The 20,930-nt window shown below is 39.3% G+C and overlaps 1 protein-coding gene across 6 annotated transcripts in view; it reads right to left on the bottom strand.

Moving 5' to 3' along the window:
* Rev3l (REV3 like, DNA directed polymerase zeta catalytic subunit) overlaps positions 1–20,930 on the bottom strand; it is a 158,187-nt gene that overhangs the window by 107,297 nt on the left and 29,960 nt on the right. For all 6 annotated transcript variants that reach the window (XR_362259.3, XR_005497269.2, XM_063279173.1 and 3 more), the window contains exon 2: positions 756–945. Coding sequence is in view for 4 of the 6 variants with exons in the window: in XM_063279173.1 (XP_063135243.1) it covers positions 756–945 (190 nt within the window). In the remaining 2 variants the exon portion in view is untranslated. The remainder of the gene's footprint in view (positions 1–755; positions 946–20,930) is intronic.

Raw genomic sequence — 20,930 nt, 5'->3', positions numbered from 1 at the left:
AACAGATAGACAACTCTGTCTCATGTAATGTGTGCTGCTTACTGCCCTTTGCTTGTTGCTAGACTATAATCTCTACAGAACTGTCTTGTTTAGCAATATACAGGTAAACAGGTTAGATCTCCAACATCTCCAAAGATCCACGAGTTGAAGGCACTACTGAGAAGATACCTTTAAAATGTATGGGGTGGGGGGTTAAGTCATTAGGAGCATGTTCTCAAAAGGATTTACGGAACAGGTCTCTTCCTTTTCCTTTTCTGTGTTTCCTGGCCGATGACAAGTAATTTATTCAGCTGTGTGTTCCTGTAATGATGCAGGAACTCTTAACACAGGCCCAAAGCAACTGCACCAGTAGGTCACAATATAAACAGAATCTAATAAAATGTCACTCAAGTTAAGGACTTACTCTTTATAAATTCATTGTCTCAGGTGTTTTGATACAGTGACAAGAAGCAGAGCAATATACGAAGGGCCTACAACAGTACATACAAGAGGTCCCATAAAGTAAGAATGAATTACATGAATTTCTACAATTCTAGGAAGCAGAAAAATGGAAAGGGTTAAAATATAAACTAGCCATTTATTTTTCATTCCAGTAAAAATTTACTTTGTAAAGCTTGAAGAATAAATTCACCATAGCTCCATTATTATGAAAGTAAAACTAATATGAACAAAATATATTTCACGAGTGTTTTCCTCTAATTAAAATAAAAAAAGGCATAGAGAGAAGGGAAATGTAAAGACAGTCTCATACTTACATTCCTGATACTAATGACACTTTGAACACATGCTGAGCAGTGGAAGATGGATTGCCTAAAGCCACATTAAGTGCTCTGTCGATACTGAGTGCCATCTGAGAGAGATAGCGTTCTGGCTGCTGTCCATAGCCATCGTATGGCACATAGAGGTAAGGAAAGACGCCATGTAGATGAAGACACGTCTTCTGACCTAAAACGTAACACAGTGCACAGTTTAGTCTCGAGACACATGCAGCCATAAACATTCAGAGTGCAAGTCATTTAAACGTTCTAATGGCGATACAGCTCATGTAGGGCAGAAGAAAACCAGCTCACAGCCACTGTGCTGAGCATACTTAACAATGAGACATCTGTAGGCATGCTGTAGTCGTAAGCACCGTCCTGTATTACTCAAGTCTGTGTAGTCTGACACACGTAAGGTGTGTAGCTGCTTGACTGTTACAGTCTGACTGGATTCATGTGCCTCACTGAATCAGTGTTAACAAAGCTTACAAAACTCAACACCTACCAAAGTCAACAATACTTCTTTGCATTCATGTTTGCAACTGAGAAGTTTCTCTAAAGCAGAGACAGCTCTAGAAGAAAAAGACAGCGAAAAGGAGTTCTTAGGTGTGAAATTTTGGTAGCGGGGACAGGAAAGAAAGTAAAGATAGAATTTTGCCATTAGGAAGGAAAAAGCTAAGGTATAGATCAGTTGAACGTGACAGAAATGGATTTCTGCATAGTTAAAATTCCTATTTGATGGAATGGTATTTATTATAAGGAGGAACAACATGATGGGGTGGGGGATCCAAATGCATAAAAACAAAACAAAACAAGACCGCACATTTTTCAGATGCCGAAAGGGGACTGACCACCAGCACACGACCCGGAACAGCCTCGACACAGGAAGGAATGAGGGCTGAAGAGAGGGCTCAGCACTCACTGCTCCTGAAAGAGCAGGTTCAGGTCCCAGGAGCCGCCCTCGTCCGGCCTCCATAGGCTCCTGCACACATACAGTGCACATAAATCCATACGGGCTCTCATGTACACACATAAAGAAAAACTAAGTCTTTTGTGAAAGGAAAGAAATACCAGTAAGACTCAAAACAGGAAAAGCAAGAAAAAAAGCCATAAACCCCAAACTCACAACGACAGAAATGTAAAGCAGAGGCGTTATTACTTCCCTGAGCCTGGCAGGGCTCGGGTCTGCAGAGCACTACCCTTAGTCCTTCCCCACCACACACACACCACACCCACCCACACACACACCACACACACACACACACACACACACATACCACACACACACACACATACACACCACACACACACACACACACACCACACACACCCCACACACACACCCCACACACACACCCCACACACATACACCACACACACACCCCCACACCCCTACACACACACCTCACATACACACACACCCCACACACATACACACACACCTCACACACACACACATACCCCACACCCACACACACACACACCACACACACAACCACACACACCCCACACACACACCCCCACCTCCCACACACCCCCCACACCCACACACACACCACACCACACATACCCTACACACACACACACCACACACACCCTACACACACACACCACACACCACACACACACCACACATACCCCACGCACACACCTCACACACACACCCCCCCACACACACACACACCCCACACACACCCCCACACGCCCCCCCACCTCCCACACCCCCCACCCCCCCATACACACACACCCCACACACACACACACCACACCACACATAGCCTACACACACCACACACACACACACACACACACACACACACACACACCACACACACACACACACACACACACCCCAAGTACACGCCATTTGTCCGATTCCAACAGGGAGAAGAGCAGTGATGGAGGAACACATCTGTGCTCATGTTGCTCTTCACTACCTTGCACTGTTTCTGTAGAAAACTGTTCAAGTTTCTTTCTACCTGGATCCCTCCCTCTGACCATTGGCCTTTTCTTTTGGTAGAGTGGCTATTTTATTGATCACTATTTCCCATGTCTGGCTTAGATTTATATAAAACATACAGAAAATAGTGTGGACATTTTATCATAAAAACACTGGTCTTCCCGACATAGACCCCACCCCGGAGACAGGGTCTCTTAATGTGGCTCTGAATGTCCTGGAGTCGCAGAGACCCTACCTGTCTCTGCCTGCTGAGTGCTGGAATTAAAGGTGTGCACCACGTCCACCCATCTATTTTTAAGGCATTGTTACAAATAGAAATGGCATATCTAAAAGTGATTACATCTAGCAAAACTAGAAAGGTCAGTTTTATAATAAATAAGATCTAGAACTCCTAGGCCACAATATTCTGATTATTACTTTAGTCTGGAAGCAAGCTTGCTACCTAGGAGTGCATGTGTCGGGGGCGAGTCCTGCGGGCAGCAATACTCTAACCCCAACTACCAGCCGTCCCAGTTTTGAACACTTAGAAACTGCATTGCCACTGCATGGGAAAGTGTTTCTATTTAGACCAGCAGTTATGCAACTTAATTTCAAAGGAATGAAAAACCATTTTAAATTAAAAGCAAATTGTGTAATAAATTGAGATCTAAATACAATTATTTGCTAAGGTTATAGTTTAAAATTCTTCAAATAAAGAAAATTCTAGTATTAATGATAAGTGTCTTAAGAAAAGATATCATCTGCAGATGACCTGCTTACATGATTTCTAAATACTTTATACATGCGAGTGTTAAACCCTACCCTGGTAGATAGAAGCCACAACTGAATTAACAGCAAATATGCTAAACCAGAGATTGAAAAATTCAGAGAGACAGAAATGTTTCCTTGAAGTTGGCAAATAAATTCGAGACCACTGATTTGAAGAATCACTACTAAGACCCCACAGGCAACTGTAAGAACTTAAGAAAACATTTTTTATGATCAAGGTATGTTAATGGAATTTTGGTTAAAATGCTTAAAGAAACAAGAAATGATTACAAATTTGATTCCCAATAATACGGTATCTTTAAAAACTCCATACTACAACACTTTTTCCATTTTCTGCTTAGTTGGAGTCAGGAAAACTACTCTTCTATTCATAAGCTTTGGAATTACAAATGTGGGATGTATGTATGACTTAGGGAAAGGCAGGACCTATACAGAGGATAGGCTGCACGTTTTACATCTGCTTCTTTCTAAAACGTACAAACATCTTTGCCAACTATGCAGCTCCTCATGTTGTGGGGACCCCAACCTAAAATTATTTCATTCTGACTGACAACTGCAATTTTGCTGCTATTGTGAATTATAGTGCAAATGTCTGATGTGCAGGTCTCAAAAGGCTGAGACCTTCTGGTCTAAGGCACATGGTGTTAAGTAACTGAAGCTGGACCCGAGGGCACATTGATAATCTGAAACCAACCATCTTTTTCAACATTAATTAAATGCTCAATTTCTAAAATGTGAATGCTGGCTTCCTTAATCTTTAACTTCTCAGTTCTTGATTTGTATTAAAATTGTGTTTTCTTAACTCAATTGATGACAAATTCTTTGGAACCCAAAAGGAATTTTTGTTTGAAGAACACAGTAATTTCAGGGCTCATGTACAAAATACATGCAATGTGTTTACTAAATACTTACAAAATGAAAGCATGCTCAATAAAGTAGTTGATCAGGGGACGACATGAAGTAAAAGCCTGAATGAATCTGAAGACAAAGTGATCCATGAAATCAAAGGCTGATACAGGAGGGAGTGGGCACGTGAGTTTGGTGAGAATTCCCTTTTGCTTAATTCATGCTCGGAACACTCACTCCACCCACAGCCATACTGACTGCATCAACCCAACCCTACCAGTCTCTGGCCACTGGGGATGGCTTGGTGCCTCACAAGTACCATTTCCCGGCAAGAACAACTGCGTATGAACTCCTGCCATGGCTAACCGCCCTGATATGGAATGGGCATCACTATAAACTCTGTAATTCTACAATGGCACTGTTTTCTCTTACAAGGTTGGACCATATCTATTGCCTTCTGACAGCACTACCCCATGTAAGTGCACGGACAGCATAGCTGCAACATCTCATTAGAGATAAACTATTCTACTTCATCAGTCAGGACGGGGTGCAGCTGGGAGAAAGCTGTCTAAGACATGTACAGTTGGACAATGGGTACCACAAAGAGTTGCAGTCCAGTGAAGACCTTGCCTTCAGTCCGGAGACCTATCTGCTACACCACACCAAGAGATGTGATGCAGAGAACATATTTTAAGAATCTTTTTACAAAATTAATGAAAATTAAAGGATTTTAATCTAATAAATGGTTTTGACTGCTTAGAGATTTAGGGTATTAGCTATTTCTAGGTGACATGTGGATCTAAGGAAACATTTATTTCCTTGTCTCCAGAATTTTATTAGGTAATAGTTTATAATAAAAACAGAATAATTTTATAATAAATATTTTGATATGTATATATTGTACAATGATTAAATAAGGCTAATTAATATCCATCACTTTGCATACTTGAGATTAGAATTTTAGTATTTCTTAAATTAAAAGAAAACCTAATATTTCAACAAATTTTAATTTTTTCTTACTTTTTCATAAAAGCTGGGACAAAGCTAGGAGGACAGAAGGTGAGCAAAAAGTTCCACTCCTAGCCAGAAAGCTGTTCCCAATTGATAGCAGCTGGCTGGGGGAGGACGCTCAGTTTTCTTCAATGCGATGACACTGGGTATGTCAACCACAGTCCAAGGCAGGCCTCGTCCTCTGGAGTAGTCAATACAGGCCTAACTCATGCATTCTGTGGGTTTTGTTGTAGATATTGTGAGAGGAAGGAAGAGCACAAGGTTGGGTTTGTATGTAGGGAAGAGGGGGTGATCCAAGAGGCACAGGGGAAGGGGAAATAATATAGCTGAAATATAATTGCATGGAATTCTCAAACAAGTAAAACATTTTTTAAAAGCTTGGAGAAAAAACCTAGCTTAAAGCCTTTAAAAAAAAAAAGCTAGCTAATCATTAACTGTATTAGCTAGCTATGCAGAGAGATCTAAGAATGGAGGCTATAGCAATCAGCCAGCAAAATTACCAAAGAAATAAAAACAACAGACATAAACATCGAAGGTGTAGAAAACCTGACTTTAAAAACTACTACTGGGGCTGGAGAGATGGCTCAGTGGTTAAGAGCGCTGACTGCTCTTCCAGAGGTCCTGAGTTCAAATCCCAGCAACCACATGGTGGCTCACAACCATCTGTAATGGAATCTAGTGACCTCTTCTGGTGTGTCTGAAGACAGCAACAGTGTATGTATGTATATATATATATATATATATATATATATATATATATATATATATATATATATATACACACACACACATACACACACATGTACGTATGTATATATGTATATATATGCAAAAACTGTTGCCAACTTGAAAATGTCCAGTTTTCAAAGAAAATGCTACAAACAATACAGAATCATATGGCCTTATAGAAGGGAGTAAAAGCAATTCAGAGAAACTGTATTTGATGTATGCTAGCCACAGAACTTACTGGACAAAAGCTTCAAGCCAGTTACTACTAATATTTCAAAGAACTAAAGCCACAAAAAAAAACTATACTTTTATAGTTCTAACTGTTCTGCCATTTAAGAGATAAGAACATAAAGTCATAATTATAAAGTCATATTGACGGGTTTAAGGTAGAAAGATGTACTTTGTATGCTGGCAACAGCACAAAGAAAGAAGAGAATGGACCACAGTTGACCAAAATCATACAATAAAACTACACAGGCACTAATCCAAATAATACTACTTTAAGATGAGCCAGTGTGATTACCACAAAGAAAATAATCTTTAAAACTTCATGGAAAACAGAAAGGAACAGAAAAGAGAAGAGTTAAAAAAAACTAACATAAAAGTCATGGAGGTACAAAAACAAGAAGAGACAAACCAACCAATGGAGCTATAAAACTATACAGAAACATGGCAGTGGCGTGAGGCATACTGTCTCTCAGTCCACTCCACTCCACTCAGTGGCTCTAACAGTTAACTCTTGATGGCCAACTTGACAGCATCTAGAATAAGCTAAGGAACAAACTTCTGGGCGTGTTTTGAAGGTGGACTTTAACTGAGTTGAGGAGGCCCACCCTGAATGTGCACAGCACCACTCCGCAGGCTGGGGACCCCGACAGACACACAGACACTGAGACCCATCCATCTCTCCTGCTTCCCCACTGGGAACAATGAGCTCTCTCACACTCCGGCCATTACACCTTCCTATGAGCCAAAATAAACCTTGGGAGACCCTGGAAGAGGACCTGCAACTGAACCGGCTAGAAAATTGTTTTCTTCTTATCTTATATTCTTATGATTCCTCCCAAACGCTGACAATGAAAATACTTATAATGTCCTTGGAGCTTCTTTTTGTAAGAAAATTAGAATGAAATGATTTAAGGTCTCTTTCTAGATTGAACAACTGTAACAGAAAGGTATATTACAAATATTCTTTAATCACTATAATCATAAAGTTGTTGAAATAATACCTAAAAGCTCATTTAATTTAATTGTAATACAAAAGAAATCAGTAATTACTTTGACTTTTAGTAACTATAAAACTCAATTTGCATACTGCCAAGAGCCCTACACTGTGACACACCATTTTCATTTTTGAAAAGCCTGGTTTTTGTTTTTTGGTTCTTGTTTTTTAAATCTAAACAAACAGTCAACAGCAGTTGTAAGGTTGAGTCTCTAAGAAAATGTAAGCTTCAGCATAAATGTCATTAAAATAATTAGTACGTCAACCTTAGGTAAGAGTAAAATTCTAGCTTGTGAAACAAACATTTTGTCCAGATGTTTTGGCCAGAATGATCACACACATTAATTTCTGTGGCCTTTCGATCTAAAGATAAGTAACTGAATCTCAATGTAAAATTAATTATATTACGGTTATGATTTGAATTCAGCTGAGTTTTCGCACCTTAAATCTCAGCAGTGGGGAGGTAGAGGCAGGAGGATCTCTGTGAGTTAGTTAGCCGCCAGCCTGGTCTACAGAGCAAGTTTCAGGACAGCCAGGGGTACACAGGAGAAACTGTCTTGAAAGATGAAGGAGAGGGAGGTGGGAGCGGAGGGAGGGAGGGAGGAAGGGAGAGAGAGAGAAAAGAAAAAAAAGAAAATCCATCATAACGACGGTAATAAGAAAACAAGACTTATCTAATTAAGTCTGTTTCTGTGAGTATCTGAATATTGAGGGGCTAGAGGGGAAAGAGCAACCCCCTCTTTCACTGAGCCTGCGAACTAATTCCCAGCACCCGTGCGGCGGGCGGTTCACACACATCTGAGGTGAGGGCCTCGGCCTATGGCACTCCTTGGGAGGCGGAGCCTAGTGGAAGGAAGGAAGTAGGCCACTGAATGAAGACACTCATTCTCACGATGGGATCTGGCTCCTCCTCTTCCCTTGGCTTCCTGCATAACAGCAGTAAGTAGCTTTCCCAACACACGGCTCTACCACGTACCTCCTCATCACAAGTTTTCAGGGAGTGGTACAAAGCAGCCCTGCGCCCTCTTAGCAGTGAGCCAGGATACATCCTGACTCCTTGAAAATAAATAACCCGGCCTTTTCCCCTAAGAATGAAGACATGAGTAGCATAAGGAGCAATGGACCTAGATAAACATTTTCCAGAAAGAATGCACGAATGGACGATAACACATGAAAAGATGTTCAACACAGCAACCATCAATAAAATGCAAGTCAAACGCACAATGAAGACTACTTCCCTACCCACTAGGAGAGTTAACATGAAAGTCAGAAAAGTTAGAGAGAAACCGAAAACCTCATGCACTGCCTATCAGTGCAAAGGCCTGCATAAGAGCATTCACAGCAGCACTATAATGGTCAAATGGCAGAAACAACTTCATGTTCCATCAACTAACAAAAAGATTGATATAATGCAAAATACTCATCCGAAGAAATGCTTTGATTTTTAAAAAAAAGAAGTGTAGCTATATAATAGTATATAGATGGCCCTTAAATAAGGCCAGACACAAAAAGCTATGTATCCTATAGTTACAGTCATATGAAATATCCAGAACAGTGCTTTTAGACTTTCTTATTTTATATATATGAGTGCATGTGTACCTATGTGAAAGAGGAGGGCATCAGATCCCATTACAGATGGTTGTGAGCCACCACGTGGTTGCTGGGAATTGAACTCAGGGCCTCTGGAAGAGTAGTCGGTACTCTTAACCGCTGAGCCATCTCTCCAGCTCCCAGAATAGACAAAAGTTTTGGGGACGAAAACAAGATTAATAGTTCCTCATGCCTGGGAAATTGGTATAAAAACTGAGGAGAAACTACTCCTAGGAACAGAGGGCATTTCTGAGCGATAGATACTCTAGAATGCGGTGTTGGTCGCCCGACCCTGAATGTATCACAGACCACAGACTTGAACAGATGAGGTGATCACACGGCATGGGGACTACAGCCTAAGAAAGCTGGTAGACTAGGTTTACATCTGTCCACTGTTTCCCTTTGAAGCCCCTAATGAGAAGGCTTAACTTGGACCATGCCAGTAGAACAGATGCATTTATCCAACTACTGGATTTAAAACAAATTATGAATGCATTGGGAAAATAAATAATCATTAGGCACTAAAGCCACTTATGGGTTTTTATTTCTCTTTAGAGATATGTTAAATGTAGGACTGGTAAACATTAGGTCACTTTATATTTTGTCGCTTTCTAGGGATTCAGTCACCCATTAGATAACAAAAAAGTTAAAGATCAGGAATTATGAACATGAGAAAAAGTTTCCCAAGAAAAAAATAACTTGCTTTAGTATTTAAGAATTTACTGTCAAAACAAAACAAAACAAAAGATTCTCCCATTCTTTAAAACTCTCAACTCATATTTAATATCCTGCAACTTCTGTATATGGATTTAAGAGAAGTTTTCTTAGGACTCCATCTAATTAGGCAGAGCACTAGACTGATAGACCTCTACTAAACATTGAGAAGACTGATAGTCCAATGACTTCTACTAAACCTGAGTGGTCACTGAGAAGACTAAAAAGAAATTATAAACATGCACAGAATAATATTTTAGGCAGAAATATGCTACCCAAACCTGCTAAATACAATGCAAACAGGTCAGGGACCAATAAATACCTCTAAATTTTCTGTTTGTGTTTTTCATTGTTTTTAAAGAGAAGTTGTCCTTTTTGGGGGAGGAGGTGCTATCCTAAAGTTAGAGTATACATTACAACTAGTCTAATCCACCTTCAGACATCACACTGTGCAGATACCCTCCCTATGTGACACTATTCTAAACCCCCTTCTCCCGTCTCCCATCGCTTAGAACAATGCTGCCATTGTGTTAAACTTCTTGTGTAACACTTCAACTGTGTTAAATTAAAATACATCATTGCCTTTGTTGCTCTGAACAGAAATCTATCAACTAAGATCAGGGAAATGAAAACTGGGTTGTTGATTCATACTCGTAATCCAAGCAATAGAGAGACTAAGGCAGGAGGATAGCTGCAAGTTCAAATCTGGTTAATGAAGTGAGACTACCCTCCTCCAAAAATATAAATAAATAAATAAATAAATAAATAAATAAATAAATAAATAAATAAAACAAACCAAAGAAAGGCAAGGTGAGCAGTTTGATTTTTGCTTATTGTATTTCTGGGAATTAAACTCAGAGTTGGGAGTGCTCTACCACTGAGTCCTAACTCCTGCTGAGGGAACAAAGGGTGTGCTTTTGAAACATTTTAAGACTTGTGTATGTAGGTAATGTCCTTGTTTCGTATGTCATGCTTGGAAACTATTTCGCACGGCTGCCTTATAGTTCTTATAGTTACACTAGAACTGTTGAACGAGTTGAGAGAGAGGATGTGTTCTACAGTTCCATGACTAGATTTCAGCTGGTAAGTAGACCTGTAGCCTAGGGTAGGAATTCATAGGAACTTCTCAGCTTTTCTCCCCATTTCCATAAAACAAGAACGCTAGCGGTGTCTGCAACTGGATTGCTCTTTCTGTAATTATTTGACTCTGGGTAGTTTCCCATTCCCAGCTTCCCTGCTAGAAATCCAAAGGTACCCTCCATCACCTTCAATGAAAGGGTAGGGGCTTCCTAAAATCAGGCCCGAGCAATTTTTAATACAGATGTTCATGCTCAGATTCCAACTACTTTTTAGACTTCATTCCCTCCCTCATCACTTCTTGGTTCTACTGCCTTCTTCTGGCAAGACGCGGCTCTCAGTATCCACTTGTCTCCTAGTTTGGACATTTACCTGGTGACTTTGTTATTTGTTTGTTTTGTGTATATATTGTTGCTTGTTTTTATTGAGACAGGGTTTCCCCAGGCAACTCAAGTTGTCCTGGAGTTCACTACGTAGACCAGGCTGACCTTGAACTCATAGATCTGCCTGCTTCTGCCTCCCAAGTGCTGGGATCAAAGATGTCAGCTGTGGTTTGGTTTCTCTTAAAAAAAAAAAAAAGATTTTGGGGTTGTTCAGTTTCTTTCTTACTGTGAAGACAAGCATAACAAGTTTGCTTCCCTCCTCTTTCCCTCATCCTAATCAGGTCTTCTATGGAGCTCAGATGGCCTTGAACTCCCCATCTTGCCTCAGCCTCTGTGTGCTGGTGAGTGCCGCCAAACCTGGCACAATTTCTAATTTCTTTATATAGCTAAATTGAATCATAAATTGAAATGTCTGATTGAATTCCTCTTTCTGGGAATAAGATGCTTTAGGTTCATCTGGTACTGTGTGTGCCCCAGATATAGAGTAAGTGACTTCTCTAGAGACACCCCCTCTTAAAAAATTGGACAATGTTTAGAAATCAGAATCTAGGAAGATGTTCCAGAATTACCCCTTGGCTACACAGCACGTTTGAGGCCAGCTGGACTACATGAGAGTTGTCTGACAATTCCCTCTTCCTAATCAGGTCTTCTATGGAGCTCAGATTGATCTTGAACTCCCAATCCTGCCTCAGCCTCTCAAGTGCTGGTATGTGACACCAAACTTGGCACAATTTCTAATACTTTCACCTACATATATTTCTGTATCTTTCCTTCTGTGAAAAACTATGAGCTCAAAATGATACCTCTGATCTCAACCCAATCCCACAGAGACACTCTGGTCCTCTAAGTGCTTCTCTCCTGACTAATAGCAAGAAACCTGGTTCCTGCTATCCTGAATATATGATTTATAATTATAAATTTATAAATATATGGCTTCATACAAGCTTAGAAAACACACACACACACACACACACACACACACACACACACACAGAGTCCGTTACTAATCTTCGCCAATGTGAAACTTTAATTTAAAAACTATGATTCAGTGCTTACTTTTCTGAGTGTAGAAAGCTTCTATAGAGTGAAATTTATAAATGCAAAATTAAGTGAACCCTGAGTTTTGACAAGTGCGTCTGTCGTGTCCTACAACACTTCCATCGCTGTGCTGTGTTTTGTGCATCTGTTTTCATTTATTTTGTCCCGCAGTGAAGGTTTAAAGCCAAGACAAAGTCCACTCTTACATGGTTGCCTCGTTTTTCCTTCTCACTAACAGTGCACCGAGTGCCATCGCCAGGTTCACCCTAGTGCTGGGAGTCCTCTTAATGGTTGTACAGTGATGTATCAAATTTGCACTTCTATGATGACAGGATTGTATCAGCCATTTTTCACTTGCATACCAGATATTCAAGAATATTCCTTAGTGAAATGTCTATAGTCCTTTGCTGATGTTTTAAAAATGAGCTGCCTTTATAATTTAGCATAAAGTTGTTTAGAAATAGAAAAGTTATTAGCTCTATGTTTTGGAAATTTCTCAAAATCTGTGACTCACTTATTTCATTGTCCCATAATCACCTTTGTGGAGGGTGTATATATGTTGTATGTGGCTGGGGTGGGGCTGGGGGATCTATGTGTGGCAAGTTCCCAAATCACAGGGACTTGAAGTTTTTCCTGAGACTCTCTTACTTCCTTCCTAATCAGTAGTCTTCCACTGTGAAGATCATTGCCTACAGTATTTTTTACATAAACCATATATTATATTTATATACTAATAAGTATCAACAGTCAACACAAATCCAGAATAAAGCGCCGGTGTGGGAGTGACCTGCTCAGGGTGTTCACTCATCAGAAAGGGCCCAGTGCCACATGTGCAACACACACGACAGTGGCCGGGGCTTCAAGATCAGTGCAGCATGTAACAGGGGCATGCACCAGATGGGGGGCGTGGGAAGCAGTGGCTACTGGGGCCTCAGTCAGAAGGGCTCTCGTCTTCTGGAGCACAATCAGAGGACGTGTTTAAGATGACTGTAACTCTCCTCTTCACAGAGCAGAGACTGAAACACAAGGAACGTTATGAAAACCCCTTTGTTTTGCTCAATGGCAACCATGAAGACAAAAGCAGTGGTCATGTAACTCTCAAGTATATTTGGACCCAGGATGCTCATTTCTAAGCTTCTGTGTTTAATTTTACAGTTTGTGGGGTTGGGTGTGTATGTGGGGGGTGGTATTAATTTTCAGCCATATTTAATCTTAAAGTACAATACTCATTGTGTTAACACATTGAAGAAGAAAATTGTATTTACTGTAAGTTACAGACCTTCACAATTTGTAGTTACATGGATGGTTGCAAGAGCCAGCCTTTAGCCTGGTGGTAACATGTGTTCTGAATCACCAATAAACCCAGATACCCTTGTATGAGACACTTCAAAGTCAACTTTCAAATGCTAGCAAACCCTTCTATAGAAAAAAAGCAGTCTTAGTAACACTAGCCTGAAGTTAACTAAGAGACAAAATAACCCCATGACAAAGAGAGAAAATGAAACTGAGAACTCCTAATATAAACTCAAGACTTTGAAAAATAATTCGATCGTTTCACATAACTAATTGTGATTCAAGTCTAAGACCCAATTAAAGAAAGTTTAGGCACTTCATATTAACTAATTTAATTTTATGCAATGTCAGAGGCTGGCAAACTTTTTCTACAACAGGACAAAAAAGAAAAAAACAATTATTTTAGGATTTAGGAGGCAGTCTTTTACAACTAATTCCCACCTTTTAGATCATAGAACCCATCACAGATAATAATGTAATAAGGAGGAGGCAGGGTAATAAGTAAAACTTTAGTAACAAAAGCAGAGACGGGGTATAAGGCAGAGGTGATGTATGTATACAGGATGCTTCAGGCCCTGAAGGAGCTAACCCACGCTTAACATATAAGCTCCTTTATATCAATAGGCTCTTAATGCCTGGAACATGTTCTCTAAATGTTTACAGATATTTTTATCTAAAAAAAAAATCAAAGAATTTAAATAATATACCTGTTACCTTGGTATAAACATTATTATATACATGATATATGTATGTGTGTGTATATATATATGTATATATATATACATATACATGTATCATATATATAAATGTTTTGTAAATAAACTACTTTATTTTAAAATATATTTGTTTATATGTATGAATGTTCTGCCTGTGTACCACATGCATGTCTGGCACCTGCAGAAGCCAGAAGAAAGTGCTGGGTCTCCGGGACTGGAATTACGGGCAATAGTGAATTGGTATGTGGGTGTTGGGAATCAAACCAGTCCTGTAGAATAGCATCCAGTGCTGCTGAGCCATCTCTCCAGACCCAAAATGGTTTTTAAACACTAGACATTGGCTATGTGGGGAAGCAGCACCTCAGAGACAGAAAAGCAAGCAAGCCCACATCCAGCCGTGTCCCACTTATAGCCTCTCGGGAGTACAGGGAGAAGAAGCTCACGTGAAAACTGAGAATCTCCCTGGTTGGAAGAAGCAAAGCCCACAGGCCAAGCTTGTTGGAAGTTGGTAGGCAGAGTCCTCTATCAGAGGGCGAATGGTGTGGAGTGAGTGTAGTAGGTCTGCAGAGCCCCATCAGCACACGCTTATGCAATCTCCCCCACAGAAGAAGTAAAGGCAGAGACTGAGAGCAGACTGCTGGCCCAGCGCTCCTTTCAACTTGTCTGACTCTCACCTTCCAATATTCAAGTGAGTATAATTTAGGTATGAACATATAAAATGTTTTCTTTCATTATCATTAAGTTTGATGATCAACTAGAAGAGGACCTCAGGGTAGCTGCTGACTACCTTCTTTAGCCTGCGTCCAAAACTATTTATGGGCAAACCAATGACTAACAAGGACAGCCCAAGGGAGTAATGATCTTGGTTCTGGAGACATGCAAAACTGAAAAGTGGCTACTGAGGAGGTGATCAGAATGAAACGTGCATTATCTGAAACACCTGCTGTGAAAGGCAGCCCCCAGTCTTTGATCACTGAGATCTAAGAAGCCACTCACTAGTCTGACAATGCTCATCAGTCACATGTACAACAAGTCCTCACTCAGTGCCCCAGCAAGAAGCAAGCTGTAACAAAGGCCATCCCTTTGCTTAGTGAGCTCTGGGAATAAAGTTGCCTTTCTTGCTTTGACCCCTCGACTCTGGCAACACTCTTCTGTCCTGGGGTAACCGAGAGAACAGGTCTAGGAAAATACACATGAAGCATCCAGGAAGAAGACAACTTACAGACTCTCAGGTCAAATAATTGTAAGGTTATTGTTTCAGTAAAACTAGCTCTAAGGGGTTGTTGTTTTCCTACCTAAGAATAAAAATAAACCTCAAAAGTATTAAACTATACCAATAAATTAACAATATGTTAGAATACAACTCAGGAAGATTCTAGAAACACAATAACCAGGAGGACAAAGTGAAGTCCAGGGTCTGGTATCTAGTGAAAAGTTACCAGCATGATGCCTTGAGAAAAACCTAACAAATGATGCACAGAAGAGAGGGAAAAATGCCAGCCCATCTAGTATTGATACCATTTTTTTTAAAAGTATAATCAATTATCAGAAGAAAAATAGCAATAGCAATAACAGAGTCAAGAAATTATACAGATTTAGCAAGCAAAGCCTTCAAAAGAGCTAAAATATTCACACATTCAAGAAATTGCCAGTCTGGTAGTTCATGCCTTTAATCCTAGCCCTGGGGAGGCAGAGGCTAAGTGAGTTCAAGGCCAGCCTGGTGGACATAAGTTCCAGGACAGCCAGTGATACGCAGTGAGACCCTGTCTTTAAAAAGCAAACAAAAAAAATGAAATTAGAACAGTGCCTAAATTAAGTAAAGATGTATACTATATAAAGAGAAAACAAATCAAAAGTTTCAACTTAGTGATATAAATACATATTTAACATAAAAAATTACACAGAATTTTACACAGAAAGATTTAAAGATCAATAAACTTGAAGACACAACAAATTGAAACTATCTTAACTATGGAGGAAAAACCTAAAAATGTTTCACCAAAGCATGTATAATAATTTAAGTCTCTGGAGAAGTGCAGCATAAAACTCCGCAAAAGCAGAGAGAAGAAGGAGGTGCATAGTAAGGTCTTAAAGTCGCACCTGAGGAGACTATGGGGATGGGGAGAGAAGCTGTATATATGAGTCATTTAAGAACACGTGATTAGACAAGAATTAGACATGTGTAATAAGGGAAAGCAGGTTTTCCAGATCTGTTTTGCTTATGTTGTTTGGATTGAGAAACATAACCAGCTTATTTAATGTAGAAGAATATTGCCAACAGACCATACAAGTTAGCTCACAAGATGAAATGAAGATCCTACCTCTTTATTAAATTTATTCTACGTGGCAATTCAGCAGAAGAGATAGAAGCATGGAGAGGACCCATACTAAACCACATAAATGAGTCTTTACATGAAGATAGTACATGCCTGGACCTGAGCTGGAAGTGTGAAGTGCAAGGAGCCAGGTCTCTAGCATTACAGAAAAAAGAGACTCAAACACAGAGTCCCGACAGGGAAAAGGCAGTGAAGACCTGCGTTTAGTTAAGGGTACCTGACCAGTCTCCAAAGGACACGGTAAGTAGCTTTGCCACTCATACAAAGGGGCTACTTTTCAACTTCTAAACTGTTAAGTTACTTAGAAAGGCATTTGATTTCATTCATAATCTCCTTAAATGGGAATAAACACAAATCTGTACATACACACACACACATACACACACACACACACACACATACACACACACACATACACACACAGAGAGAGAGAGAGAGAGAGAGAGAGAGAGAGAGAGAGAGAGAGAGAGAGAGACTGAGACATTATTTTTGGACACATTTTCTTGCCTTAATTATGAATGAATTCATAATTTATTATTTATTTTTTATATATTTATTTATATATTTATTATTTCATGTGACTGTTCCCAAGGAGATACTAACACTTCCCACGAAGTCAGAATGTAAGTCCCAGGGGACAAGTAACTGTGTGGTATACTCACTCGCACCTTGCCAAATTTAAATCAAACCTTTGGCCAAATACAGAAAAGACAGTTTTATAAGATACGTCAAAGTCAAAATGAGCCTGACCAAAAATTATCCCTTATTGGCTACTTGGACATAGTGGCACATGCCTATAAGCAACGCTCAGGGAAAAAGACAAAAAATGTTGTGAATTTTAAAAGTTACATAGGAAGAAACAAAATAAAACTGTCAAAACAAAATAAAACTTTTTGAAAAATCTAAAAACTTAAAAACGGATGTGCTCCCTGGAGCTAAGGCTGTCCCACAGCCTTCCATACCCAAATCCTGCCCTGAGAGACCTGGTCTGCTAAGAGTGCTCTCACTCCTAAGATAACAGGCCCACAGGGAGACATCAAGACCAACTAACACCAGAGATAAGCAGGTGGCGAGAGGCAATGGCAACAACCTAAGCAACGGAAACAAAGACTACTTGGCATCATCAGAGCCCAGGTCTCCCACAACAGCAAATACTGGGTATCCAAACGCAACCAGAAAGCAAGATTTGGATTTAAAATCACATCTCATAATGAGGATAGAGGACTTTAAGAAGGACATAAATAACTCCTTAAAGAAATACAGGACAACAAAGGTAAACAAGTAGAATCCCTTAAAGAGAAAACACAAAAATCCTTTAAAGAATTATAGGAAAATACAACCAAACAGGTGAAGGAACTGAACAAAACCATCCAGGATCTAAAAATAGAAATAGAAACAATAAAGAAATCACAAAGGGAGACAACCCCAGAGATAGAAAACCTAGGAAAGAGATCAGGAGTCACAGACGCAAGAATCACCAACAGAATACAGGAGACAGAAGAGAGACTCTCAGGAGCAGAAGATACCGGAAAAACCATTGAGACAAAGATAACGTAAAAGGCAAAAAGCTCCTGACCCAAAACATCCAGGAAACCCAGGACAAAATGAAAAGGTCAAACCTAAGGATTAGTAGGTATAGAAGAGAGTGAGGACTCCCAACTTAAAGGGCCAATAAACATATTCAACAATATTATAGAAGAAAATTTCCCTAACCTAAAGAAAAAGAAGTCCATGAACATACGAGAAGCCTAAAGAACTCCAAATAGACTGGACCAGAAAAGAAATTCCTCCCATCACATAACAGTCAAAACACCAAGTGCACAAAACAAAGAAAGAATATTAAAAGCAGTAAGGCCATGTAACATATAAAGGCAGACCTATAAAAATCACCCAGACTTCTCACCAGAGACTGTGAAAGCCAGAAGAACCTGGGCAGATGTCATATACACCCTAAGAGAACACAAATTTCAGCACAGGCTACTACATCCAGCAAAACTCTCAATTACCATAGATGGGAGAAACCAAGGTATTCCATGACAAAACCAAATTTACACAATATCTTCCCACAAATCCAGCCCTACAGAGGATAATAGAGGGGAAACTCCAACACAAGGAGGGGAACTACACTCTAGGAAAAGCAAGAAAGTAATCTCCTTGCAACAAAACCAAAAGGAGATACACAAACATAATTACACCTCTAACAACTAAAGAAACAGGAAGCAGTAATCATTATTCCTTAATATCGCTTAATATCAATGGACTCGACTCCCCCATAAAAAGACTAATGGACTGGATGTAAACAGGACCCAGCATTTTGCTGCATATAGGAAACACACCTCAGTGACAAATGTGACTCTACCTCAGAGTAAAAGACTGGGAAAATTTTTCCAAGCAAATGGTCCAAAGAAACAAGCTGGAGTAGCCATTCTAATATCGAATAAAACAGACTTTCAACTAAAAGTTATCAAAAAAGATGAAGGATACATCATACTCATCATAAGAAAAATTTACCAAGATGAACTCTCAATTCTGAACATCTATGCTCCAAATGGAAGGGCATCCACATTCATAAAAGAAACCTTACTAAAGTTCAAAGCACCCATTTAAACTCACACAATACAAGTGGGAGACTTCAACAACCCACCCTCATCAATTGTCAGATCATGAAAACAGAAACTAAACAGGAACACAGTGAAACTAACAGAAGTTATGAACCAAATGGATTTAACAGAATCTTTAGAAGATTCCATCCAAAAACAAAAGTATACACCTTCTCAGCATCTCATGACACTTTCTCCAAAACTGATCAAATTATCAGTCACAAAACAGGCCACAACAGATACAAGAAGACTGAAATAATGACATCACACCTGGAAGTTCTAGAACAAAAAGAAGCAAATATACCCGAGAGGTAGACAGTAGGAAATAATCAAACTCAGGGCTGAAATCAACCAAGTAGAAACAAAGAGAAGTATACAATGAAATAACAAAAACAAGAGTTGATTCTTTGACAAAAATCACAAGATAAATAAGCCCTTAGCCAGACTAACCGGAGGGCACAGAGACAGTATCCAAATTAACAAAATCAGAAATGAAAAGGGAGACATAACAACAGAAACAGAGGAAATTCAAAATATCATCAGACCCTACTACAAAAGCCTATATTCAACAAAACTAGAAAATCTGGAGGAAATTGACAATTTTCTAGACAGATACCAGGTACCAAAGTTAAATCAGGATCAGATAAACCATCTAAACAGTCCCATAACCCCTTAAGAAATAGAAGCAGTCATTAAAAATCTCCTGACCAAAAGAGCCCAGGACCAGATGGATATAATGCAAAATTCTATCAGCTTTCCAAAGAAGAAATAATACCAATACTTCTCAAACTATTCCACAAAGTAGAAACAGAAGGAACACTACCAAATTCATTCTATGAAGCCACAAATATGCTTATACTTAAACTACACAAAGACCATACAAAGAGAGAACTTAAGACCAATTTCCCTTATGAATATCGATGCAAAAATAATCAATAAAATTCTCGCAAACCGAATCCAAGAACACATCAAAATGATCATTCACCAAGATCAAGTAGGCTTTATCCCAGGGATGTAGAGATAGTTCAATATATGTAAATCCATCAATGTAATCCACTATATAAACAAACTTGAAAGGGAAAAAAAACAAACATGTGAACATATCATCAAATGCCAAGAAAGCATTTGACAAAATTCAACACCCCTTAGAAGTCTTAGAAAGATCAGAAATGCAAGGCCCATACCTAAACATAGTAAAGCAATATACAGCAAATCAGTAGCCAACATGAAACTAAATGGAGACAAACTTGAAGCAATCCCACTAAAATCAGGGACAAGGCTGCCCACTCTCTCCCTACCTATTCAGTATAGTACTTTAAGTCATAGCCAGAGCAATTAGACTACAAAAAGAAGTCAAAGGGATACGAATTAGAAAGGAATAAGTCAAAATATCACTATTTGCAGATGATATGATAGTATATTTAACTGACCCTAAAAATTCTACCAGACAACACCTACAGCTGATAAACAACTTCAGCAAAGTGGCTGGATATAAAATTAACTCAAACAAATCAGTAGCCTTCCTCTACTTAAAGTATAAACAGGCTGAGAAAGAAATTAGGGAAACGACACCCTTTACAATAGTCACAAATAACATAAAATACCTCGGTGTGACTCTAACCAAGCAAGTGAAAGATCTGTACGACAAGAACTGTGAAGAAAGAAATCAAAGCTCTCAGAAGATGGAAAGATCCCCCATGCTCATGGACTGGCAGGATTAATAATAGTAAAAACGGCCATCTTGCCAAAAGCGATCTCCAGATTCACTGCAATCCCCATCAAAATTTCAACTCAATTCTTCATAGAATTAGAAAGAACAACTTGCAAATTCATTTGGAATATCAAAAAAACCCAGGATAACAAAAACTATTCTCAACAATAAAAGAACT

Source organism: Rattus norvegicus, chromosome 20 (assembly GCF_036323735.1).
Source record: "Rattus norvegicus strain BN/NHsdMcwi chromosome 20, GRCr8, whole genome shotgun sequence".
In the NCBI taxonomy this organism is placed as follows: Eukaryota; Metazoa; Chordata; class Mammalia; order Rodentia; family Muridae; genus Rattus; species Rattus norvegicus.
Note: the sequence above shows the minus strand (reverse complement) of the source record. Positions and strands in the feature narration are given on the sequence as shown.